The sequence below is a fragment of the Mobula hypostoma genome, chromosome 12, assembly GCF_963921235.1.
Source record: "Mobula hypostoma chromosome 12, sMobHyp1.1, whole genome shotgun sequence".
Classification (NCBI taxonomy): Eukaryota; Metazoa; Chordata; class Chondrichthyes; order Myliobatiformes; family Myliobatidae; genus Mobula; species Mobula hypostoma.
Window position 1 is genome coordinate 12670904 of NC_086108.1, and position 26851 is coordinate 12697754.

Here is a 26851-nt window from a genome sequence, read left to right on the forward strand (position 1 = left end):
ATCTCTTAATCACTTTAATCATTTAAATCCGAGCCCAATACAGTCTAATACAGCAACTCTATTCCGTGAAAATGAGCAGTCAAAACTGTGGGCAGTAAGTGAATGTGAAAATGGGGCAAGGCTCTGAACCCCAAGGTGCTTCTGATCTCAGGGGTTGGTATTATTACATAAAGAAACAGCCTGGGCTCCATCACCTGCAGTGGAGAGTATAAACCACAGTTGAGGTCATGTCTCACAGTGAATATTATAAACTGCAGTGTAGACCACAACCCGCAATGCAGATCGCGATTTGTGGTGTAGAGCGCGAACCTGCCGGTTATGACCCTCCCACTCTCCCGACTCAACAGCTCTGAACATCAGTAGTCTTAGTACACGAAGCCAAATATAGCTTAGGCACAAGGGGAATTTTCTCTGGGGGTGACCCTAGTCAGGCACTCAGAGACTTTGAACAATTCAGACTGACTACTCCTTGCTCCGGTCAACAAGTACCACAAGGACACATGGGGATGGGTTTGTGCTAAATCCCCCCGTTACTAATATAGGGCAGGCAGATTGAGACTGGGATCTGCAGGTGAGAGGGACAAAGAAGCCGTGGATTATCTCTCAATGTCCTTTGGACAGGCTAAGAACCACTTCAGCCTGCTGTCATTACATCTGGATTCTGTACACAAAGCAGTACCACAGGTGCTGAAGCCTGTTGACAGGGCATTCTCGGGATCACATTGTGTTTTCTCAGATGGAAGATGGAGGAAAACGGGAGGGGAGAGAACAGTTAAGAGTAAGAAACCAAGAACGGCTGCTCAGGAGATAGTCATAATGTTAATGGTCAGTAACAGCAGGATGATTTTTGTCCTGAGACTGGCCCATAGCAAAGGGACACTTATTGGTAATTCAAGAATAATTTTTGTCACTGACTTCCCAGCAAGGGTTCCTTTTATCAGCAGCCATAACTCACTATAAAACAGGCTTTGATTCACTTCTATCCTCATCACAGAACCAACTAACAACTTCAAAGTACAGCAGCTATACAGGAAATGATAAGGCACAAATCTGTCTGCAGCTACAGTTGAGCTCTATGCTTCCTCGCTGGTTCTCGTCCAGCCACACAGAGTCCTACGACGCCTGGATCACAATGTGAAATTTACCTGAAATGGGAAACAAATACAGTTACAGGAGTTTCACTGAGACACAATGCAGGGAGTTTCAAATATGTGTGTGTGTGTGTGTGTGTGTGTGTCTATATATACATACACACACACATATACATATATACACACACACACACACACACAGTGGCATGCAAAAGTTTGGGCACCCCTGGTCAAAATTTCTGTTACTGTGAATAGTTAAGGGAGTAGAAGATGAACTGATCTCCAAAAGTCATGAAGTTAAAGATGAAACATTCTTTTCAACACTTTAAGCAAGATTAGTGTATTATTGTTGTTTTGTACAATTTTAGAGTGAAAAAAAGGAAAGGAGCACCATGCAAAAGTTTGGGTACCCCAAGAGATTTGAGTTTTCAGATAACTTTTACTAAGGTCTCAGACCTTAATTAGCTTGTTAGGGTTATGGCTTGTTCACAGTCACCGTTAGGAAAGCCCAGGTGATGCAAATTTCAAAGCTTTATAAATACCCTGACTCCTCAAACCTTGTCCCAACAATCAGCAACCATGGGGTCCTCTAAGCAGCTGCCTAGCACTCTGAAAATTAAAATAAATGATGCCCACAAAGGAGGAGAAGGCTATAAGAAGATAGCAAAGTGTTTTCAGGTAGCCGTTGCCTCAGTTCATAACGTTATTAAAAAATGGCAGTTAACAGGAACAGTGGAGGTCATGTTGGGGTCTGGAAGACCAAGAAAACTTTACAAGAGAACTGCTAGTAGGATTGCTAGAAAGGCAAATCAAAACCACCGTTTCACTGCAAAAGACCTTCAGGAAGATTTAGCAGACTCTGGAGTGGTGGTGCACTGTTCTACTGTGAAGCAACACCTGCACAAATATGACCTTCATGGAAGAGTCATCAGAAGAAAACCTTTCCTGCGTCCTCACCACAAAATTTAGTGTCAGAAGTTTGTAAAGGAACATCTAAACAAGCCTGATGCATTTTGGAAACAAGTCCCGTGGACTGATGAAGTTAAAATAGAATTTTTTGGCTGCAATGAGCAAAGGTATGTTTGGAGAAAAGAGGGTGCAGAATTTCATGAAAAGAACCCCTCTCCAACTATTAAGCACGGGGGTGGATTGATCATGCTTTGGGCTTGTGTTGCAGCCAGTGGCGCAGGGAATATTTCAGTGGTAGAGGGAAGAATTAATTCAATTAAATACCAGCAAGTTCTGGAAGCAAACATCACACCCTCTGTAAAAAAGTCAAAGATGAAAAGAGGATGGCTTCTACAACAGGATAATGATCCTAAACACACCTCAAAATCCTCAATGGACGACCTCAAGAGGCTCAAACTGAAGCTTTTACCATGGCCCTCACAGTTCCCCGAACTAAATATCATCGCAAATCTGTGGATAGACCTCAAAAGAGCAGTGCATGCAAGATGGCCCAAGGATCTCGCAGAACTAGAAGCTTTTTCCAAGGAAGAATGGGTGAAGATCCCCCAAATAAGAATTGAAAGACTCTTAGCTGACTACAGAAAGCGTTTACAAGCTGTGATACTTGCCAAAGGTGTGTTACTAAGTACTGACCATGCAGGGTGTCCAAACTTTTGCTTCGAGCCCTTTTCCTTTTTTGTTATTTTGAGACTGTAAAAGGTGGAAATAAAAAAGTAATCTTGCTTAAAATATTAAAGAAATGTGTCATCTTTAACTTTATGCCTTTTGGAAATCAGGTCATCTTTTACTTGCTGAGCTATTCACAGTAACAGAAATTTTGACCGGGTTGCCCAAACTTCTGCATGCCACCGTGTGTATAAATAAAATGCATATACACATGCGTGTATATGTAAGAAAGAGACACTCACACACACATACACATATTTAATAAATAAATGATATACATAAATAAATTAAAAAAGAGAGTGATATTGATGAATGACTAGAAAACAGTGTGGTGCCTACTCATGAGACATTAATGAATAATGAAGGTAAATCAGGAACTAGCTGCAATTTCCACTGCCAGTCAGATAATGTTGCAAATACTGAGCAGGTCAGGCAGCATTTGTGGAGAAAGGAGCAGGTGTAATTTTCCAGATATTGTTGTTTCATCAAAATAAGCATTTGATACGAGGTTTTTAATCCTGAATGGTTCAATTATTTTCTCTCTCCACTGAGTATTTCTAACATTTTCTGTTTTTATTTCAGATTTTCCATTTTTGTAGCTATTTGATATTTGATCAGCATAATCTTCCTCTTTGATCTTCTGGGTTTTTGACATCTTGTGGCATTCATGGCTCAGGTCTGGACTATTTGTTTTGTATGGCTACATCCTATTGATATTTTTACGTGCTTGCTATCTTGTACATGCTGTGTGTGGTTGTTGCTACTGTGTTTTGCACAGCGCAGGTGGCCGAGCAGCGCCGTGGAATCGAGGAAGGAGCGCGGGCAGCACGGGCACGCGAAGGGCGGTGGCCAGCCGTCGATGGCGCCGTGCTTGCGCAGCCGGTGGCGTGCCAGCGCAGCCCGTGTCAGGCAGCCGCGGCCGCAGTCATCGCACCGGGACCCCACCGGGTAGGAGAGAGGTCCGGCAGAGAGAAAGACCCTTTCCTCCTCCTCCTCCCCCTCCCCCTTTCTCTCCGCACACAGGTCTGCTACACTCGGCTCATCTCCCCACCCCCCCCCGTCTCTGTAACCCCTACACTCCCCATCCTCCTGTTCAAATCCCTCTCTCGCCTCCATCTCTGTAATCCCACACTCCCTGTCCTCCTGTTCAAACCCTCCCTCACCCCCTCCCTATCTCTGTAACCCCTACACTTGCCCCTCCTGTTCAAACCCCTCCTTATCTCTGTGTAGGGAGCTCTGAGGAGAGGGAGTACCTTTGGTGCTGATAGCTGCGCCTCACTAAGGTGGGGATGGTAGGCATCACTGGACCTCACTCATCTCCTAATTCTCTCACTTGTTGGCTCCTCGTGCCATACCCTGGAAACCGCTTCAGCTAGCGGGCGAAAACAAGTGAGGGGGTGGTGTCATTACTACACCACGAGGTGATCATCCCAACGGCGGAGCAGGCGGAAGAGGAGACATCTCCCAACGGCTGCAAAGGCGGATGAGGATGTCCAACAATGGGTAGGGAGGCTTGCGAGCACGCCGCAAGAACCGCCGTAGACCCACAACACTCAGGGCTTGTCTACCTAGCGTGTGAAGCCTGGATTCGGCGGACTGCGCGGAAGAAACCATCACTGGTTCAACGGGCAGAAAGGCGATTCTCAGCAATGCGTCATGGAGTGCTAAGAGGGCACAGTGAGACACACAGAACACTGCTGGCCATCCACTGCATCCTGACCTATCTCCAGCCGTCTCGACTATGTCTTGCCACTGGGTCCAGATAGGCCGGGACGAGACGGTGAGGCTGACGACCTGCGCAACTCTCCCTCACTTTAATCCAAGTCAAGCGCAAGTCATGACTTCAAACCCAAAGCGCAACCTAAAGTCCTGTGGCGATGGGGGAGTGGCGAAGCAGCAGGTACGGATACACTGGAAGCTGTAGTCACAAACCTGCACAGAGGCGGCCCAGGGCATAGGGTCGCTCTCTACTGGACCGAAGCAGCAGTTGAGTTCGGCAGCCCCCTGGGTGTCTGAGCAGCCCTCTTCAGGGTCGCTCTGCTCACCTCCATGGAGGAAGGGGCTGGAAAAGGTGCCTCAAACATAGTCTGCTTCACTTCACCCTGGCCAGCTTACCGCGGCTGGTGGGGATCCCTCATAGCGGTCGACCTACAACAGTGAAGAAGAAAGTGATGGTGCTCAACCTTGGCACATGGAACGTGAGAACTCCGCGAGATAACATCAAGGCAGACAGACCAGAGAGAAGAACAGCACTGGTTGTAAAAGAGCTAGCTCGCTACAACGTGGACATAGCAGCTCTCAGTGAAACGCGCCTAGCAGACAAGGGCCAGCTGACAGAACGTAGTGGTGGATTCACGTTCTTCTGGAGTGGTCGCAGCAGCGCTGAACAACGAGAAGCAGGCGTGGGATTTGCCATCAATTCTAACCTCGCCCGTAAACTCACCAAGCACCCAGAGAGCATCAACGACCGCCTGATGACACTTCAGCTCCCACTTGCAAACAAGAAGAGCGCTACGCTGACTAGTGGCGACGCTCCCACCATGACCAACCCAGATGACATTAAAGACAAGTTCTATGAAGAACTCGACGCCCTCATCTCAGCAATCCCACAGTCAGAGAAGCTCATCATTCTCGGGGACTTCAATGCCAGAGTAGGGACAGACTACCAAACCTGGGAAGGGATCATTGGAAGACACGGCACTGGCAAGTGTAACAACAACGGCCTTCTGCTCCTCAAGACATGTGCCACACACGACCTTGTCATCACCAACACCCTGTTCCGCCTACCCACCCGTAAGAAGACATCATGGATGCACCCACGCTCGAAGCACTGGCATCTGATTGACTACATCATCACCAGGAAGAGGGACAGGATGGATGTCAGAGTGACGAGAGCCATGTGTGGTGCCGACTGCTGGACCGACCACCGCCTCATTGTGTCCAAGTTCAGGCTTCGCATTCTGCCCATGAGAAGACCCCAAGGGCAGAAGACTGCAAAGAGGCTGAATGTCTCCAAGTTGAAAAGCAGCAGGGTTGCAGAAGAATTCGTCGATGACCTTGAAGGCAGACTGCCAGACACACCACAGGAAGACGGGACCAGCGTTGAGGAACAGTGGACAGCCTTCAGAGACGCTGTCTACACTACCGCCCTTGAACATCTCGGACCAGCAGCCCAAAGAAACCAAGACTGATTCGATGAGAATGATGAAGAAATACAGGCACTACTAACGGAGAAACATCAACATTACAGAGCGCATCAGAATGACCCCACGTCGCTAGCCGAGAAAGATGCCTTTACCAACGCAAGAAGAAAGGTGCAGAAAAAACTTCGCGAGATGCAGGACAGCTGGTTCAGCAAGAAGGCCGATGAAATCCAGGGTTATGCAGACAGCCACGACATAAAGCGCTTCTACGATGCGCTTAAGGCTGTATACAGACCCCAGTCCTCTGGCTCTTCACCCCTCCTCAACGCAGATGAGATGCAGCTGCTGACAGAGAAGAAGCAGATTCTGGATCGGTGGGCTGAGCACTTTAACATCGTCCTTAACCGCCCTGCTGACGTCAACAACGAGGCCATTGCCCGCCTGCCCCAGGTAGAGATCAACAAGAACCTCAACACCCTCCCCACAGTAGATGAAGTCAGGAAGGCAGTGAAGCAACTCTCCTGTGGCAAAGCGCCAGGACCCGATGCAATCCCTGCTGAGGTATACAAAGCAGGAGGCCCTGTCATGATGCAAAAGCTGACTGTACTCTTCCAGTCCATGTGGAAAAAGGGACAGGTCCCGCAACAGCTGAAAGATGCCAGCATAGTCCACATCTACAAGAGGAAAGGCAACCGCCAGTCTCGGGACAACCACCGAGGCATCTCCCTCTTGTCCATTGCGGGGAAGATTCTGGCCCGTGTCCTGCTCAACCGCCTTCTCCAACATCTTGAGCAAGGTCTGCTCCCAGAAAGCCAGTGCGGCTTCCGTGCTGAACGTGAGACTGCGGACATGATTTTTGCTGCGCGCCAACTCCAGGAAAAATGCCAGGAGTAACACAGTGACCTCTTCGTGACCTTTGTCGATCTAACCAAGGCTTTCGATACGGTCAGCAGAGAAGGCTTGTGGAAGATCATGGAGAAGTTTGGCTGCCCCAGCAAGTTCATCACAATCGTCCGGCAGTTCCACGACGGTATGATGGTAAAAGTTCTGGATGATGGCGACGAGTCGGAGACCTTCCCAGTGACAAATGGTGTCAAACAAGGCTGCGTTCTTGCCCCGACTCTGTTCAGTATGGTATTCTCTGCCATGCTGACAGATGCCTTCCGTAACTACGAAGAAGGAATTCACGTCAGGTAGAGGACTGACGGCAGGTTGTTCAACCTTAGGCGCCTGCAGGCAGTTACAAAGGTGCCAGAAATTGTCATCAGAGATTTCTTGTTTGCTGATGACTGTGCACTCAACGCCAGCACAGAGGAGATGCAGCGTGAAATAGACTGCTTCTCACAAGCCTGCGACAACTTCGGTCTCACTATCAGCACCAAAAAGACCGAAGTTATGTACCAGCCTGCCCCAGGAAAGCCATACCAGGAGCCGCGCATCACAGTGAAGGGCCAGAACCCCCAGGCAGTCGACAACTTCACCTACCTGGGCAGCATACTCTCTCGCACAGTGAACATAGACGCTGAGGTCAACAACAGGATTGCCAAAGCCAGCGCCGCCTTTGGGAGACTCCGTGAGAACGTCTGGGAGCAGAGAGGACTCAGCCTTATCACCAGGCTGAAGGTCTACTGTGCAGTGGTCCTTACCACCCTCCTTTATGCCAGCAAGACCTGGACTGTCTACAGCAGACACGCCAAACAGCTCAACCACTTTCACCTGAGCTGTCTCCGCAGACTCCTCCACATCAGGTGGCAGGACAAAGTCCCCGACACGGAAATCCTGGAACGAGCTGGGCTCTGCAGCGTCTACACCCTCCTGCTGAAAGCCCAAGCCAGGTGGGCTGGACATGTGGTCAGAATGCCAGACAGCCGATTGCCTAAGCAGCTGCTGTATGGAGAACTGTGTCAGGGCAAGCGCTCAGTTGGGGGGCAGAAGAAACGTTACAAAGTCTGCCTTAAAGCGTCCCTCAAAGGCCTGGGTGTCAACATCAACACGTGGGAGACGCTTGCCCTCGATCGTCCAGCTTGGCGCAGCAAGATCACCACAGGAGCCCGTGCAGCTGAAGTCAGGCGCATCATTGAGGCGCAACGAAAGCGTGCTGTGCGCAAGGCCCGAGCAGCATCCACTGCCACGACAGCACCCACCCACTTGTGTCCCACATGTGGGCGAGCCTTCAGGGCCCGGATTGGCCTCATCAGTCACCTCCAGACCCACAACCACCAATCTCCCATTTGACTTTGAAGCCATGGTAATCTTCGACTACGAAGGACGAACAACAACAACAACAACAACAACAACTGTGTTTTGCACCTTGACCCTGTAGTAATGCAATCTCATTTAGCTGTATTCATGGGTATTCATGTATAGTTGAATGTCAGCAAGCTGAAGGGCAGCGGGAATTTGGGGAACAACGAAGAGAATGAGTAGGGAGTATACAGTTCCTGCATGGGAGCCATTCGCAGGTCGAGGCAGTCTACTACTAAGGAATCTGTCTGAGCCCAATGCCTGCCCCTCTGCAGCACAGGATGGTTGCTTTCAGATGTCTATGAAGAGGGACCATTGGTGATTGACCCACTGGCTGCCTAGAGATCTTCTGAGTCCAGACAGAACAAGAGAGACAGGATTGAAAAGCACTCTTAAACAAGGGGTGCACTCTAAAATTGCTGTGACAATGTCAATGAGTAAATCAAGTCACCGTTTTAAAAGAAAAAAGCCAAGCCTTGATGTAAGGGGGACAGTATGGTCATCCTGATAATACACTTAATTTGGAAAATTTGTGTTAAAAACTCAGGAAGCATTTACTTTTAAGTTTTCCTCAAAGAATGATAAGACCACAAGATTATAAGATATAGGAGCAGAATTATGCCATTTGGCCAATTGAGTCTGCTCCGCCATTTAGTCATGGGTGATCCATTTCCCTCTCAACCCCAGTCTTCTGCCTTCTCCCTGTATCCTTTCATGCCCTGACTAATTAAGAATCTATCAACCTCTGCCTTAAATATGACTTGGCCTCCATAGCCATCTGCGGCAACAAATTCCACAGATTCATCACTCTCCAGCTAAAGAAATTCCTTCTTACCTCTGTTCTAAATGGACATCCCTCTATTCTGAGGCTGAGTCCTCTGGCCTTAGAATCTTCCACCATAGGAAAGACCCTCTCCATATCCACTCTATCAGGACCTTTCACCTAACTGATAGGTTTCAATTAGGTTTCTCCTCATTCTTCTGAATTCCAGTGAATACAGGCCCAGAGCCATCAAACGCTTCTCATATGACAAATGGCTCCATCCTGGAATCATTTTCATGAACTTCCTTTGAACCTTCTCCGTGTCAGCACATCCTTTCGAAGATAAGGGGCACTGATACTGGTGTGTTAATTTTATCTATATACATATCATTAACTGTGATGAGAATGCTTATCTCCATATTGTATATTTTTTGACTTTTTTTAATGAAAGGGGTATTAAATTAAGACAGGACCTAAGTAGAATTTCAATTCAGCAAGACCAACAGTTGTTTATTGGGAGCAGGAAGCCCTCTGTGTGTTGAGAGCGCCACCTTGTGTTACTATTGTAACATACAGCCCCAGGATTCCAACACTACACGGCAGATCAGATTACAGATATTCCATCAGGCGAGAGGCCATTCAACCCATTAACCTCTCCCCTCTGCTTTTCTCATATGCCTCTTCAAATAATTGATCTGTTCTGGAAAGTAACGAGAGGAAGCAAGCCAGACTCAGACAGAGGGCGAATGCGGAATCTGCTCTGGCCACAGCTCACTTTGAGTGTCAGCATGACCAATGCAGGTCCAATCACAGAAGGAAAGGATCTTAAAGAAAGATTTTGGCACATTGGCCTTTAGAAATCAAACATTTGAGTACAGAAGATAGGATGTTATAGTTGAAGTTGTTTAAGATGCTGGTGAGGTCTAGTTTAGAGTATTATCTGCAGTTTTAGTTACCTACATACAGGAAAGATGTAAATAAGGTAGAATGAGTACAGAGAAAATTTACAAGGATGTTGCCAGGTCTGGACAACCTGAGTTATATGGAAAGGTTCAATAGCTTAGGATTCTTTTCCTTGGAACATAGAAGATTGTGAGGAGATTTGATAGCATAATACAAAATTATGAGGGGTAAATGCAAGCAGACTTGTTCCATTGAGGTTGGGTGGGACTACAACCAGAGGTCATTGGTTAAGGGTGAAAGGTGAAAAGTTTAAGGGAAACTTTTCAGTGAGCCTTACTTCATTGGTTGGTAAGTTGATGGAGAAGATCCTGAGAGGCAGGATTTATGAACATTTGGAGAGGAATAGTCAGCATGGCTTTGTGAAAGGCAGGTCGTGCCTTACAAGCCTGATTTAATTTTTTGAGGATGTGACTAAACACATTGATGAAGGTAGAGCGGTAGATGTAGTGTATATGGATTTTAGCAAGGCATCTGATGAGCTATATAGGACCCTGGTCAGACCCCACTTGGAGTACTGTGCTCAATTCTGGTCGCCTCACTACAGGAAGGACGTGGAAACCATAGAAAGGGTGCAGAGGAAATTTACAAGGATGTTGCCTGGATTGGGAAGCATGCCTTATGAGAATAAGTTGAGTGAACTTGGCCTTTTCTCCTTGGAGCGACAGAGGATGAGAGGTGACCTGATAGAGGTATACAAGATAATGAGAGGCATTGATCATGTGGATAGTCAGAGGCTTTTTCCCAGGGCTGAAATGGCTAGCACAAGAGGGCATAGTTTTAAGGTGCTTGGAAGCAGGTACAGAGGAGATGCCAGGGTTAAGTTTTTTTACGCAGAGTGGTGAGTGCGTGGAATGGGCTGCTGGCGGCGGCGGCAGACGCGAAAATGATAGGGTCTTTTAAGAGACTCCTGGATGGATACATGGAGCTTGGAAAATAGAGGGCTATGGGTAAGCCTAGGTAGTTCTAAGATAAGGGCCTGTATTGTGCGGTAGATTTTCTATGTTTCTATGAAATATGAGGGGAAATTTCTTCACATAAAGTGTTGCAAGAGTGTGGAACGAACTCTGCGAGCTTGATTTCAATGCTTAAGGGTCTGGATAGGTACATGGATGGTAGGGGTTATGAAGGGCTATGGTCCTGGTGTAGGTTGATGGGAGAAGGCTGTTTAAATAGTTTGACATTGGACTAGATGTGCCAAAGGGCCCGTTTCTGTACTGTACTTTTCTACGACTGCACAGTCAGCTCTAGGGCAACACGAAGATGAAGGAATGGTGGGCAGGCAGGACTTCTTTCTCAAGTTTACGTTAACCTTTCCATTAACTGGCTGTGGACTGTAATACAGTGGATCTTTTCCTCGGTCCCAAATCACTTACACGCTGGCATCGCAGAAACCTCCGCCGTGACTGTGCAGTCAATTCCCAGGTTGGACAAGGCACCTCTCAACAGCCCACAGGTGAATGCCAAGAACTGTAAAGTAAAAGCCAACATGCTGAATACATTCTGACAGTGCAAGTCAATAGAACAGTACAATAATTAATAAGGTGCACTCTCTGTGGTTCTGTACATATCTCTGCAAGAGATGAGGGAAATGAACACACTCACTTCTTGCCCTTTAGGTGCAGGCAAAGTAAGGTACAGAAGCAGAATTAGGCCATTGTGTCTGATTAGCCATTTCAACATGGCTGATTCATTTCCCTCTCAGCCCCAATCTCCTGCCTTCTCCCCATATCCCTTCATGCCCTGACTAATCAATGTACCTTTCCCTCTAAGTTATATCTCTGCTACCTTTCTTTATTAATGGTTTCCATATTTGCTGTCTTCAGCCATCTGTTACCTCACCTTAGTCAACAAAGATTGGGGTCAAGAGGGTCAGTCATAGTAGCAGTTAGCACGATGCTATTACAGCTCGGGGAATTAGAGTTCGGATGGGCCTGCAAGGTAAATGCAGCCTCCCATCGAGCCATGGGACGGTGCAACAGTCACACAATGGAGCATCCTTCTCAGCACCACCCACCTAACATCCAGTTCCCTCAGTATTGCACACTAACATCCAGTGCTTCCTCAATACAGCTCCTTGAGCAACAAGTGCTCCCTCAGTACAGCCCCTTTAACATACAGTGCTTCCTCAATGCAGCCCCTCTAACATCCAGTTCCCTCAGTACAGCCTGCAAACATCCAGCGTTCCCTCAGTACAGCCTGCACACATCCAGTGCTTCCTCAATACAGCTCGAGCATCAAGTGTTCCCTCAGTACAGCCCCTTTAACATCCAGTGCTCTCTCAGTACTGCCCCTCTTATCATCCAGTGCTGCCTCAGTACAGTTCCTCGAGCATCCAGTACTCCCACAATAAAGCCCCGACATCCAGTGTTCCCTAATTATAGCCATTCTGGTGTCTAGTGCCTCCCCAGTGGCTACTCCAACATCCAGTGCTCCTTCAGCACAGCTCCCTGATAGTGTTCCCACAGTACAACTCTGACATCCTGTATCCCTCAGTACTGTCCCTCTGATATTCAGTAACCCCTCAGTACTGCCCCTCTGACACTGCACTGCCCCTGTAAAATCTAGTTCTTCCTCAGCACGGCCCCTTGTTTCTGTTCCTCACCATCCAGCGCATCCTCAGCACAGCACTTCAAACATCCAGTACTCTCGTTGTACTGCCTTTCCTTCAGTATACTTTTTGTTCTCCTTCAACACCACAGCCGTGCCATATTTCAACCCCCAGTCAGCATTGCCCTGACAGTCAGAACTCCCACAGTCCATGGTGCAGACCTCGGTCAGCACTGCCCTGACAGTCAGAACTCCCACAGTCCATGGTGCAGACCTCGGTCAGCACTGCCCTGACAGTCAGAACTCCCACAGTCCATGGTGCAGATCTCGGTCAGCACTGCCCTGACAGTCAGAACTCCCACAGTTCATGGTGCAGACGTCGGTCAGCATTGTCCTGACAGTCGGGCTCCCACAGTTCGGTAATAAAGTACAAGCCCAGCCTGAGCAGTAGTTTTTCAGAGTTGCTGAGATTTTAAACTCAAGCAATCTTCCTCTCAGCACCAGTTTGCATCTACACACTGATGTGAAAATTTGACAACAGTAGGGAATACAGTGGCTCAGTTGTAGGCAGAGGCCCAAGGCAGCTGGAAGTCGGCAATGAATTAGGACAAAGGATCACAGGAGTATGATAGCTGATAAAAACCGAGCGGGGCAACTGCACAATAGGGGAAGTAGCATGATCAGACACTGTGCTGGAGACAATTACTCGGGCATAAAGGATGAGGTGTTGGGTCAAGGGACTCAGCCAACGTTTTAAGAGTGGGGTTGGTACCTTCAGTGGCTACCTGGCTGCTTCCTGGCCTCACCCATTCTCTGCTCGTGGAAACTGCTTCTGCCCACAGTGTTTTCCAGCAGGGTTTGAACAAACACTGACGACAGAGTGCAAACAGAAAAAACTCTTCTTGATCACATAGCCTACTGCTTCACTCTATGTCTCCGCCGACCCAAAGGCCTCCAAAGCTTGGAGCAGGTCTTCATTAGAGGTGGGCCTGCATGTAACCAGCTAGGAGGCCATTCAGCCCATTGAGACCAGTTGGCTCCCAGTAAAACAATCCTATCAGTCCCATCCCAGTCAACCTATTTCCTCCCACGTCCCTCAACTCCCATTTGGTTAGAGATCAAAATGAGTACACTACCAATGAATTATTGGCTGACCTGGTTTTTCCTGCAACAGTTATTTTATATAAGGTGTAAAAGATTATGAGAAACATAGAGTAGACAGGGAATATCTTTCTCCCCAGGCTAGAAATATCTAAGATAAAAGGGTGTGCATTGAAGGTGAGAGAGGGTAGGTTCGAAGGAGATGTGAGGAATAAGTATTTTATTCAGAGAGCCGTGGATGGCTGGAATGCGCTGCCTGGTATGGTGGTAGAAGTAAATACATTAGAAGCTTTTAAGAGATGTTTAGATAAGCATATGAATATGAGGAAGATGAAGGGATATGGACATTGTGTAGGTAGGAGAGAATAGCGTTTGGGTGCTTTGATTTGATTTTTAGCTGGTTCAGCACAACATTATGGGCCGAAGGGGCAGTTCCTGTGCTGAACTGTTCTATGTTCCATGTTTTACTGTAGCAACAGGAATGACATATCCAGAATGAAGGAACAGTTACCTTTGGTGCTTCCTCCAGGTATTGCTTCCCATTGGAGATCGGTGTGAGGAGACGGAATCGGTTGTCCTGAAGCACGTAGGTTCCCTGACAGAAATGTGAGGTAATAGTTAACAGTCCAAATAACGACTCACTCCATAAATGGCCTCCCATTCCAACTTTTTTCTGAAATATTCACTTATAGTCATAGTCATACTTTATTGATCCCGGGGGAAATTGGTTTTCGTTACAGTTGCGTCATAAATAATTAAATAGTAATAAACCATAAATAATTAAATAGTAATATGTAAATTATGCCTGGAAATAAGTCCAGAACCAGCCTATTGGCTCAGGGTGTCTGAGCCTCCAAGGAAGGAGTTGTAAAGTTTGATGGCCACAGGCAGGAATGACTTCCTATGACGCTCTGTATTGCATCTCGGTGGAATGAGTCTCTGGCTGAATGTACTCCTGTGCCCAACCAGTACATTATGTAGTGGATGGGAGACATTGTCCAAGATGGCATGCAACTTGGACAGCATCCTCTTTTCAGACACCACCGTGAGAGAGTCCAGTTCCATCCCCACAACATCACTGGCCTTACTTCACAGAGACTTCCCCATTTGAGATGATTCCAGGATTGAAAGGCTTGAAATATGAGGAACATCTGATGGCTCTGGGCCTCTACTCACTACAATTCAGAAGAATGGGGAGGACCTCATTGAAGCCTATTGAATGTTGAAAGCTCCCAATAGAGTGGAAGTGGAGAGGATGTTTCCTGTGGTGGGGGAGTCTAAGACCAGAAAACACAGCTTCAGAATAGAGGGATGTCCTTTTAGAAAGGAGATGAGGAGGAAGTTCTTCACCAGAGAGTGATAATTCTGTGTAATTTGTTGCCATAGGCACCAGTGGAGGCCCAGTTATTGGGTATCTTTAAGGCAGAGATTAATGTTTCTTGATTAGTTTAGGCATGAAGGGAAACGGAGAGAAAGCAGAAGATTGGGGCTGAAAGGGAAAATGGATCAGCCATGATGAATGGTGGAGCAGACTTGATGGGCCAAATGGCCTAATTCTGCTGCCGTATGTTATGGTCTTACAAAATTGTGAAAAATGACCAAACACATCTCTATAAATATCCAACACAACTAGGAAAGTAAAACAGCATGGCGACAGGCTCTTCAGCCTATTTGTTCATACTCACCAAGATGCCCACCTAATCTAGTCCTAATAGCCAGCACTTGACCTTTCCTAACCAAACATCTTCTAAAATTTTGTTATTGTACCTGCCTCAACTACACCTCTCCGGAGGCCCACTCCATATGTGCACCACCCTCTGCGTGAAGAAGTTTCTCCTCAGGTTCTCTATCACCTTAAATTCTAGATTTTGACCAGAGACCTTAAGACCATAAGATAAAGAAATAGAATTAAGCCATTTGGCCCATCGAGTCTGCTCTGCTATTTCATCATGACTGATCCATTTTCCCTCTCAGCTCCAATCTCCTGCCTTCGTCCCGCATCCTTTCATGCCCTGAACAATCAAGAATCTATCAATCTTTGCCTTAAATATACATACAGACTTGGTCTCCGCAGCCACCTATGGTAACTAGTTCCACAGATTCACTACACTCTGGCTGAAGAAATTCCTCATCAACGTTCCAAGTGGATGTCCATCTATTCTGAGGCTGTGACCTCTGGTCTTAGACGCCTCCGCCCCCCCCCACCATAGGAAACATCCTCTCCACGTCCACTCTATCGAGGCCTTTCAACATTCAGTAAGCTTCAATGAGGTCACCCCTCATTCTTCTCAATTCTTGTGAGTACAGACCCAGAGCCATCAAATACTCCTCGTATGACAAACCTTTCAATCTCGGAATCATTTTCGTGAAATTTCTTTGAACCTTCTCCAATGTCAGCGCAAACAACAGGAATTCTGCAGATGCTGGAAATTCAAGCAACACACATAAAATTTGCTGGTGAACGCAGCAGGCCAGGCAGCATCTCTAGGAAGAGGTGCAGTCGACGTTTCAGGCCGAGACCCTTCGTCAGGACTAACTGAAGGAAGAGTGAGTAAGGGATTTGAAAGTTGGAGGGGGAGGGGGAGATCCAAAATGACAGGAGAAGACAGGAGGGGGAGGGATGGAGCCAAGAGCTGGACAGGTGATTGGCAAAAGGGATATGAGAGGATCATGGGACAGGAGGTCCGGGAAGAAAGACAAGCGGGGGGGGGGTGACCCAGAGGATGGGCAAGGGGTATATTCAGAGGGACAGAGGGAGGAAAAGGAGAGTGAGAGAAAGAATGTGTGTATAAAAATAAGTAACAGATGGGGTACGAGGGGGAGGTGGGGCATTAGCGGAAGTTAGAGAAGTCGATGTTCATGCCATCAGGTTGGAGGCTACCCAGACAGAATATAAGGTGTTGTTCCTCCAACCTGAGTGCGGCTTCATATTTACAGTAGAGGAGGCCATGGATAGACACGTCAGAATGGGAATGGGATGTGGAATTAAAATGTGTGGCCACTGGGAGATCCTGCTTTCTCTGGCGGACAGAGCGTAAGTGTTCATCAAAGCGGTCTCCCAGTCTGCGTCTGGTCTCGCCAATATATAAAAGGCCACATCGGGAGCACCGGACGCGGTATATCACCCCAGCCGACTCACAGGTGAAGTGTTGCCTCACCTGGAAGGACTGTTTGGGGCCCTGAATGTCAGCGCATCCTTTTTTAGATACGGAGCCCAAAACTCACAATACTCCAACTGAGGCCTCACCAATGCTTCATAAAGCCTCAATATTCCATCCTTGCTTTTATATTCTAGTCCTCTTGAAATGAATGCTAACGTTGCATTTGCTTTCCTCACCGCCTCAATGAACTTTTTTTTTTAGGGAATCCTGCATGAGGACTCCTAAGAACCTTTGAATAAAGACAGGGTCCCTGTTCTCTGGGGAAAGACCCTCGCTGTGGCTGGCATGGATTTTTATACACATCTATAATGTCACTCCAGTCTCCTGTACAATGCATAAAGTCCTAGCCTGCCTAAACTCTCCCTATTACTCAGGCCCTCAAATCTGGGCAACATTCCTGTAAATCCAAAAGTGTAAACTCTTTCCAGTTTAATGACACTGTTCATGTAATATGGTCACCAACCTGTACACAGGGTGACCAAAGAATAAAACGGTACTACTGTTTAAACCAGGGATTCTCATTTTGAGGTCCATGGACCCCACAGTTAATGGTAGGGGTCCAGAGTATAAAACAGGCTTGGAACCTCTGAGTTAAACCCTCCCTCCAGTTCACCTACAATGGCAATTTGTGTGAACCACTGACTACCTGATGATTTGTTCGCAGGTTGTCAATCTGTTTCCGATAGAGGTTTGTCCAGAATTCCTTGCAGATAAACTTCATGATGTCCAGCTCATCTTTGAACGAAGGAGTTTCCTTAGTGAATCTGCAACAACAATCACAGTTCACATTTATAAAATACCTTGAGCATTGATTAACTTCAAAGCAGTCATCAAACAAAAACTGGACTTGGAAAACACTCAGGCAGATGATACTGGACAACAAAGAGTTTGCTTCCTGAATACTTTTGGTATATTTTATGGATTTTGGGCTGCTGATTATGAAAACCACCACTTTTTAAAATTGCCGATATACGTTATTTCAATTCATAATTCAAGTGAATAACAATGTTGCCCGCAATACAAGCTGAAACATTTTCTATCTTGTCTAGGCACGCATGGGAGTGCTTAGGCAGTGCAAGACAAGTCTTAGAAAGGCTATAATTTCTAATTTTCAAAAAAAACTTTTGTCCGATGTGGGACATTTGACAAACCTTGAACTTTACTGTGCTCATGGACTTAGAAACATAGAAACATAGAAAATAGGTGCAGGAGTAGGCCATTCGGCCCTTCGAGCCTGCACCGCCATTTATTATGATCATGGCTGATCATCCACCTCAGAACCCCGCCCCAGCCTTCCCTCCATACCCCCTGATCCCCGTAGCCACAAGGGCCATATCTAACTCCCTCTTAAATATAGCCAATGAACTGGCCTCAACCGTTTCCTGTGGCAGAGAATTCCACAGATTCACCACTCTCTGTGTGAAGAAGTTTTTCCTAATCTCGGTCCTAAAAGGCTTCCCCTCTATCCTCAAACTGTGACCCCTTGTTCTGGACTTCCCCAACATCGGGAACAATCTTCCTGCATTTAGCCCGTCCAATCCCTTTAGGATTTTATACGTTTCAATCAGATCCCCCCTCAATCTTCTAAATTCCAACGAGTACAAGCCCAGTTCATCCAGTCTTTCTTCATATGAAAGACCTGCCATCCCAGGAATCAATCTGGTGAACCTTCTTTGTACTCCCTCTATGGCAAGGATGTCTTTCCTCAGATTAGGGGACCAAAACTGCACACAATACTCCAGGTGTGGTCTCACCAAGGCCTTGTACAACTGCAGTAGTACCTCCCTGCTCCTGTACTCGAATCCTCTCGCTATAATTGCCAGCATACCATTCGCCTTTTTCACCGCCTGCTGTACCTGCATGCCCACTTTCAATGACTGGTGTATAATGACACCCAGGTCTCGTTGCACCTCCCCTTTTCCTAATCGGCCACCATTCAGATAATAATCTGTTTTCCTATTTTTGCCACCAAAGTGGATAACTTCACATTTATCCACATTAAATTGCATCTGCCATGAATTTGCCCACTCACCCAACCTATCCAAGTCACCCTGCATCCTCTTAGCATCCTCCTCACAGCTAACACTGCCACCCAGCTTCGTGTCATCCGCAAACTTGGAGATGCTCCATTTAATTCCCTCATCCAAGTCATTAATATATATCGTAAACAACTGGGGTCCCAGCACTGAGCCTTGCGGTACCCCACTGGTCACCGCCTACCATTCTGAAAAGGTCCCGTTTACTCCCACTCTTTGCTTCCTGACTGCTAACCAATTCTCCATCCACATCAATACCTTACCCCCAATACCGTGTGCTTTAAGTTTGCACACTAATCTCCTGTGTGGGACCTTGTCAAAAGCCTTTTGAAAATCCAAATATACCACATCCACTCGTTCTCCCCTATCCACTCTACTGGTTACATCCTCAAAAAATTCTATAAGATTCGTCAGACATGATTTTCCTTTCACAAATCCATGCTGACTTTGTCCGATGATTTCACCGCTTTCCAAACGTGCTGTTATCACATCTTTGATAACTGACTCCAGCAGTTTCCCCACCACCTACGTTAGGCTAACCGGTCTATAATTCCCCGGTTTCTCTCTCCCTCCTTTTTTAAACAGTGGGGTTACATTAGCCACCCTCCAATCCTCAGGAACTAGTCCAGAATCTAACGAGTTTTGAAAAATTATCACTAATGCATCCACTATTTCTTGGGCTACTTCCTTAAGCACTCTAGGATGCAGACCATCTGGCCCTGGGGATTTATCTGCCTTCAATCCCTTCAATCTACCTAACACCACTTCCCTACTAACAAGTATTTCGCTCAGTTCCTCCATCTCACTGGACCCTCTGTCCCTTACTATTTCTGGAAGATTATTTATGTCCTCCTTAGTGAAGACAGAACCAAAGTAATTATTCAATTGGTCTGCCATGTCCTTGCTCCCCATAATCAATTCACCTGTTTCTGTCTGTAGGGGACCTACATTTGTCTTTACCAGTCTTTTCCTTTTTACATATCTATAAAAGCTTTTACAGTCCGTTTTTATGTTCCCTGCCAGTTTTCTCTCATAATCTTTTTTCCCCTTCCTAATTAAGCCCTTTGTCCTCCTCTGCTGAACTCTGAATTTCTCCCAGTCCTCAGGTGAGCCACTTTCTCTGGCTAATTTGTATGCTTCTTCTTTGGAATTGATACTATCCCTAATTTCCCTTGTCAGCCACGGGTGCACTACCTTCCTTGATTTATTCTTTTGCCAAACTGGGATGAACAATTGTTGTAGTTCATCCATGCAACCTTTAAATGCTTGCCATTGCATATCCACCGTCAATCGTTTAAGTGTCATTTGCCAGTCTATCTTAGCTAATTCACGTCTCATACCTTCAAAGTTACCCCTCTTTAAGTTCAGAACCTTTAAGTTTTTACCCCTCTTTAAGTTCAGAACTTCTTCATCAAGTTATGCTATTGTTGTACTGTTGTAACTATATGTTATAATTATGTGGTTTTGTCAGTTTTTTCGGTCTTGGTCTGTCTTGTGTTTTGTGTTACCACACCGGAGGAAATAATGTATCATTTCTTAATGCACGCATTACTAAATGACAATAAAAGAGGACTACATGTCTTCATAATCATCCCTACCACCCAGGACATGCTCTCTTTTCATCACTACAATCAGGAAGGAGGTACAGAAGCCTGAAGAAACACATTCAACAAATCAGGAACAGCTTCTTCCCCTCTGCCATCCAAATTCAAAATGGATGGTGAACCCATGAACACTGCCTCACTACTTTTTTATCTCTATTTTTTGCACTACTGATTTAACTATCTTATTTATTTTTTTCTTCCTGCAAGTTATGTTTTTTTCTATTATTATGTGTTGCATTGAACTGCTGCTGCAAAGGCAACAAATTAAACAACGTATGTCGGTGATATTAAACCTGATTCTGATTCTGAGTTGGTCACCCACAGCTTCGCTTCAAAGAAGTCTGCAAAAAGGATCTGAAGCTGGCCGACACTGATGTGAATAACTGGAAAGACATAGCAGACGACCCGGCCGCCTGGAATCTCGCAGTTCAAAAAGGCATAAAAGGAGAACAGAGGACCCACATCAACGAGCTGGCTGTCCAGAGAGCTCAACAGAAGCAGAGGGCCGCTTCAACCAGATGCTCGTCTTCCTTCTCCTGCAGCCAGTGAGGAAGAGACAATCACTCTGGAGTGGGACTCCTCGGCCACTCTAGGAAGTGAACCACCACAAGCTGACTTTTCCTGTGTGCTACACACCGCTTTTCGAACAGAAGAATGCCAACAAGATGGCCCTCATACACTCTGTCCAAGAAACATAAAAAGAAAGAACTCTGGAAATGGTCCAATAAAAGGCAAAGCATTAACATTTCCAGTCAATGAATTTACATTAGAACCACGAATGCTTTAAATGAGTTTTAGGATGCAGGGAAAGGGGGAAGATTTGCGAAAGGGCAGAAACCAGCAGAGATCAGATGGCAGCACAAAGAATGGTGGTTAGCACATCGCTTTGCAGCTCCAGCGACGCAGGTTCAATTTCCGATCTCCCTGCAAGGAGTTTGTACGCTTTCCACATAACCACGTGGGTTTCCTCCAGGTCCTCCGGTTTCCTCTCACAGTCTAAAGATGTATCAGGTAGTAGGTTAATTGGTCGTTGTAATCTGTCCTGTGATTAGGCTGGGATTAAATTGGGGGTTTGGTAGGTGACGCGACTCAAAGGGACAGAAGGTTTTTCAATAAATAAATAAACAAACAGGAAAATTTCTGGCATTCTCTGCTATAGAGTCATAGAAGAGTACAGCACAGAAACAGGCCCTTCGGCCCATCTAGTCTGTGCCGAGTCATTTAAACTTCCTACTCCCATCAACCTGCACCAGGACCTTACCATCCATGTACCTATCCAAACTTCTCTTAAACTTTGCAATCGAGCTTACATGCACCACTTGCGCTGGCAGCTCATTCCACACTCTTATGACCCTCTGAGTGAAGATGTTTCCCCTCATATTCCCCTTAAATCTTCCGCCCTCAACCTCTCACTGTAGTCCCACCCAACCTCGGTGGAAGAAGCCTGCTTGGAGGGAGGGAAGGGAGGGAACATCGACTCAGACCATGAGAGGCCTGCGTCGGGCATTTTCATGCCTTACAAGGTGCAGATTGGAAGTCTGTGTGGGACGCCGCTCCTCTCACAGACACTAGAGCAACGTGTGGTTAAGTGCCTTGCTCAAGGACACAAACACGCTGCCACAGCTGAGGCTTGAACTAGTAACCTTCACTAATTCACTAGACAAACACCTTAACCACTTGGTCACGTGCCCATTTACCCTATCTATATACACTTCATAATTACTCCAAACTCCAGCAGGTGTAGTGTTCTGTTTTTGAATGAATTTTGGGAGCTTTATTGCAATTTACCAAGTGATCGATTGTCTCTATGCATCTGAGGGTTAACACACAAAATCATTATCAGAACTGAATCAGATCTATTATCACTGACGTTTGCCGTAAAATTTGTTGTTTTGTAGTTGCAGTACATTGCAAGAAATAAAAAAGTATTCTAAGTTACAAGAAAAATAAATAAGTATTGCAAAAGAGGAAAAATGTCGGATTCATGGACTGTTCAGAGATCAGATGGCGGAGATTGTTCCTAAAATGTTGTCTGTGCATCTTTGGGCTCCTGTTCATCCTCCCTGCCAGTAGTAATGAGAGGAAGGTATCTCTAGATGGATGCTGCCTTCTTGAAGCACCACCGTTTGAAGATGTCCTCAAGGCTGGAGGGGCTTAGTGGCATGATGAAGCTGGCTGATTCCACAACTCTCCGCAGCCTCTTCTGACCCTCCACGCCAGACTGTGCTGCCATCAGTCAGAATACTCTCCATAGTACATCTGTGGAAATTTGCAATCCCAAACTCCTAATGAAGTACGTGCCTTTTTTCTTGACTGCATCATTATGTTGGGCCCTGACATGTTGACACTTCGGAACTTGAAACTGCTCACCGTTTCCACAGCTGACCCTTCGATGAGGACTGGTGTGTGTTCTCCCAATGACCCCTTCCTGAAGTCCACAATCAATTCCACGGTCTTGCTGACGTTGAGTGCAAGGTTGTCGCTGTGACTCTGCTCAACCAGCCAATATATCTCACTCCTGTTCACCATCTGAGATTCTGCTAACAACAGTGGTGTCGTCAGGAAATTTATAGACAGTGTTTAAGCTGCCACACAGTCATGAGAATAGAGAGAGTAGAGCAGCAGGCTAAGCACAAACCTCCGAGGTGTGCCACTGTTGATTATCAGTGAGGGGGGCTTGTTCCTCAGTCACTTACTAACTAAACTATCTGCCCTCCCACTGCCACTCAGTACAAGTTTAGACATTCTGTGTTTGGACTCAGGGAGCTCTGATTTGGGTGCTGGGCACACAATAATCTTCAAAGCCAGATGTGCTTACATTGTATGATCCAAAGGGATTCTCTTGTGGAACAGGAGGAACTCAGCAGGTCGCGCAGCATTTGTTGGTGGTGGGGAGAGGGGGAAGGAAGGTAAGAACTGTTGTCATTTTGGCTCGAGACGCAAGAGGGAAAGTAGCCAGTGTGTACGGTAAGGAACATGTAGAAAATCTCAGATGTTTGTCAAAGGCTAACCTTTCAATCAGACCTTGTCCTGCACGGAAGCCCATTCGTTCCAATGTGGAAATGCACTTCCCATGGCCCTACAGAGAAACACGAACATTAACAGATAACCCCAGAATCATTCAGAGATCAACATTAAAATAGCAATCAAACGCTTTCATACCACTTCCTGCGGGCTTTGAAAACATATTTTGAAATGCCTCAAATCTGCAGATCAAAGAACAAATCTAACCTGCACAACTCCACAAATTAGCTTAGCCGTGTAATCCTTCTGGGCAGTCCTCTCCACCACAAGATCAGCCTCTCTCCCAGACAAGAGCAACTTGTCCGCAGGCCAGCCAATGGGCACTGGTGACCAGTGAGACAAAAGACCATCATCACCATCGTGACATGGGTGATCATGGTCTTCCATCTATTTTTAATCTGAGAAGTTCTTCAAAAATTCTGCCTGCCCATCCCTTGATGTAACTCATGAATGTCATGTGCTGTTGATCACAATTTTTTCTTCCATCCATTTTTTCCATCACTGCAAGATCTCCGAGCTCCACTTTCCTTGGTACATGACTCAGAAATTTCAGCTGCCGCTTCTTGATTGATGATATCAGCACTCATCTTATTCTGGCTTTTTGCAAAACTTCCTCATTTGTTACTCTGTCCTTACACGATATTTTTATCATTCTTCTCAAAATCCACGTTTCTGCAGCTTCAAGTCTTCCTTCATTTTGCTTTGTCCAGCATTCACTTCCATATGTTAGTGTGGAATTAATGTAGTTCCGCAACACTGAATTTCGCACCCATTGAAATTTTGTTATTTAGTATCTTGCTCAAATGCTCGAATGCTCATTCAGCAATCCCAATCCTCAACATCAGCCCTACTGTCAGATGTTATCATGCTCCCTGATTGGAATTCCATGTTTGTTTAATTGTTTTGCTGCCCAGTTTCAGTTTGCATTCCTGTATTTCTTTCTTCTTTGTGACAACCCACACATTTGGTCTTTTTGCAGTTGATGGTCAATCCTCTCTTTGCATTTTCTTCGACAACTTTATCTAGTATTTCTTGGAGCTTCTCTTTAGTTGTAGCCATCAGCACTGTGTCATCTGCGTATCGCGGGGCATCCACCTATTATCATATCTGGAATACTGCTAATTCTCTCAGAATCTTCTCACTATAAATGTTGAAAATGTTGGGTGAGAGAACGCAACCCTGTCTGACTCCCCTCTCAATCTGGATAAAATCACTTGTCTCATTTTTAACTCCCATTCCCGCTCTTTGTGCCCAATACAAGTTTCAAATCATTCTGATATCCTTCCCATCAACGTTCAAGTGCTGAAGGATTTTTCCAAGCTCTTCATGTCTCAACTTATCAAAAGCTTTGGAATAATCGATGAAACACTGGTATAGGTCTCTCTGGACCTCTATGGCATGCCACAGAGGTCCAGAAAGACCTAGACCTATGTTTATGAGGCAATAGCCCAACTACCCCATAAACTGAATGCCTGAATCTGTGAACTACCTCTCTCGGTGAACTGATCACTTCTGGCGCACCAATGACCCTCCCTCTGGCTATCCACACCTGCTGACTTACCTAACAACCACACACCACCAACAAACCGGTCTAGAACACTGACAAACCCCACCCCACCAACTGCCCAGGGTAGGAATGAGGGAGGGACATGAAGCTGAGGGGTTGCAATCGGGTAGTACGAAGTAACAGATGGAAGTGCACAAGGGGGAGACGGAGGGCAAGAGGGGTAGACTAGGATTGTATAGGAGTGGGTTGGAGAGGAAGGGGAGGGGAAAGATTTGGGGTGAGAGAGCTGGTGGTTAAGAGGTGGGCTGTTGGGTTCAGGAAGGGGTTAGGGATGATGAGGGATTACCGAGGCGGGGATTGGGCAGCAGAGGGTTACAGATGATGAGGGTTGGAGATAGGGTGTGAGTGGTTTGGGGAAAGGTTCGGAGGTTGAGGGTCTGGAGAAAAGAAGGGGGTTAGTGGTGGTGAGGGGTAAACAAGATGTGGGTTTAAATGGGTGGGTGAGGGTTTAGGATGGAAAAAGAAGAATTTGGAGAGAGGGTGAGGGTTCGGAGGAAAGGTGAGGGTAAGGATTTAGGGTATAGTTTGAAGATTTGGAGGAAGTGGGAGTGAGGTTTTTGAGGGAAGAGGAGGATGAGAGTTTTGGAGTGAGGGTAAGTGTTTTTGAGGGAAGAGGAGGGTAAGAGTTTTGGAGGGAGTAATGGTGAGTGTTTTTGAGGGAAGAGGAGGGTAAGAGTTTTGGAGGGAGTGAGGGTGAGTGTTTTTGAGGGAAGAGGATGGTGAGAATTTTGGAGAGTGAGGGTCAGTGTTTTTGAGGGAAGAGGAGGGTGAGAATTTTGTAGGGAGTGAGGGTCAGAGTTTTGGAGGGAGTGAGGGTGAGTGTCTTTGAGGGAAGAGGGGGTTGAGGATTAGGGGCCTGCGGTCGGTCGGTCGGTCTGCGCTGCGCTGCGTTCGCGGCCTGCTTCCTGCTTCCTCCCCAGTCCTCAGCCTCAGTTACCGGGTCCTCGGGCTCAGCCTCGCTCTGCAGTCGCGACACCAGCTCCAGGTGCAGCAGCTCGAACAGCACCTCGGTCATGGCACCGGCTCCTTCCCTCCGCTTCCCCTGCCCGGTGGCCGCCCGCTGACTCTCCCGGAGTCGCCAACCCCTGGGGAGCCTGTAGTCGGCCACTTGGGCGCGGAGTCGGGACCCGGAATCTGGGCGGTGTCACCGTGATCTGGGGCGGGAGATGGTCCGTTTCCTGGTGTTTATAATGGGCTGGGGTCGGTACTGAGATTCTGTGGTCGGGAAGTCTGTGGTCAGTGTCTGGAGATGGTGGGCAGGGTCTGAGGGTCAGTGGGCAGGCAGGCAGGATCTGGAGTCTGGGGTCAGTGGGCAGGCCGGCAGGGTCTGAGGGTCAGTGGGCAGGCCAGCTGGCAGGGTCTGAGGGTTAGTGGGCAGGATGGCCGGCAGGGTCTGAGGGTCAGTGGGCAGGCAGGCAGGATCTGGAGTCTGGGGTCAGTGGTCAGGGTATGGATCTGGTGCTCAGTGTCTGGGTCTGCTGGTCAGTGTCCCGAATCAATGGGATCAGTGTTCAGGGTCTGGGTGTTTATAACGGGCTGGGGTTGGTACTGAGATTCTGTGGTCGGGAGGTCTGATGGTCAGTGTCTGGAGATGGTGGGCAGGGTCTGAGGGTCAGTGGGCAGGCCGGCAGGGTCTGGAGTCAGTGGTCAGGGTCTGGGTCTGCTGGTCAGTGTCCTGAATCATTGGGATCAGTGTTCAGGGTCTGGGTATTTATAATGGGCTGGGTCAGTACTGAGATTGTGTGGTTTGGGGCTGGTGCTCAGTCTGGGGCTGATCCACCAGTCCCAGTCAATCGTTGAGCACATCTACATGAAACGCTGTCTTAGCAAAGCAGCATCTATCATCAGGGATCACCCACCACCCACGTCGTGCTCTCTTCTCGCTGCTGCTATCAGGTGGAAGGTACAAGCGCCTCAGGACTCAGACCACCAGGTTCAAGGACAATTATCACCCCTCAACCATCAGGCTCTT

The 26851-nt window shown here is 46.9% G+C and overlaps 1 protein-coding gene across 1 annotated transcript; it reads right to left on the bottom strand.

The window, feature by feature from the left end:
• On the bottom strand, window positions 1-26104 carry LOC134354612 (trafficking protein particle complex subunit 6b-like). The gene is made up of 6 exons (XM_063063619.1): window positions 25817-26104; window positions 23300-23367; window positions 17295-17412; window positions 13999-14082; window positions 11213-11306; window positions 1-1145 (listed from the first exon to the last, which is right to left on the bottom strand). Exons 1-6 carry the CDS (start codon window positions 25892-25894, stop codon window positions 1114-1116), a joined length of 474 nt encoding a protein of 157 aa, XP_062919689.1. The 5' UTR covers window positions 25895-26104; the 3' UTR covers window positions 1-1113.
• Between the last annotated feature and the right edge of the window lie 747 nt (window positions 26105-26851).

Excerpts from the sequence above, each read along its gene's own strand:
- LOC134354612 (XM_063063619.1), bottom strand. The coding sequence starts at position 25,894 with ATGACCGAGGTGCTGTTCGAGCTGCTGCACCTGGAGCTGGTGTCGCGA. Across the intron at positions 17,413-23,299 it reads GGACAAGGTCTGATTGAAAG|ATTCACTAAGGAAACTCCTT; the intron begins GTTAGCCTTTGA and ends TTGTTGTTGCAG. Across the intron at positions 1,146-11,212 it reads GGTTTCTGCGATGCCAGCGT|GTAAATTTCACATTGTGATC; the intron begins GTAAGTGATTTG and ends TTCCCATTTCAG.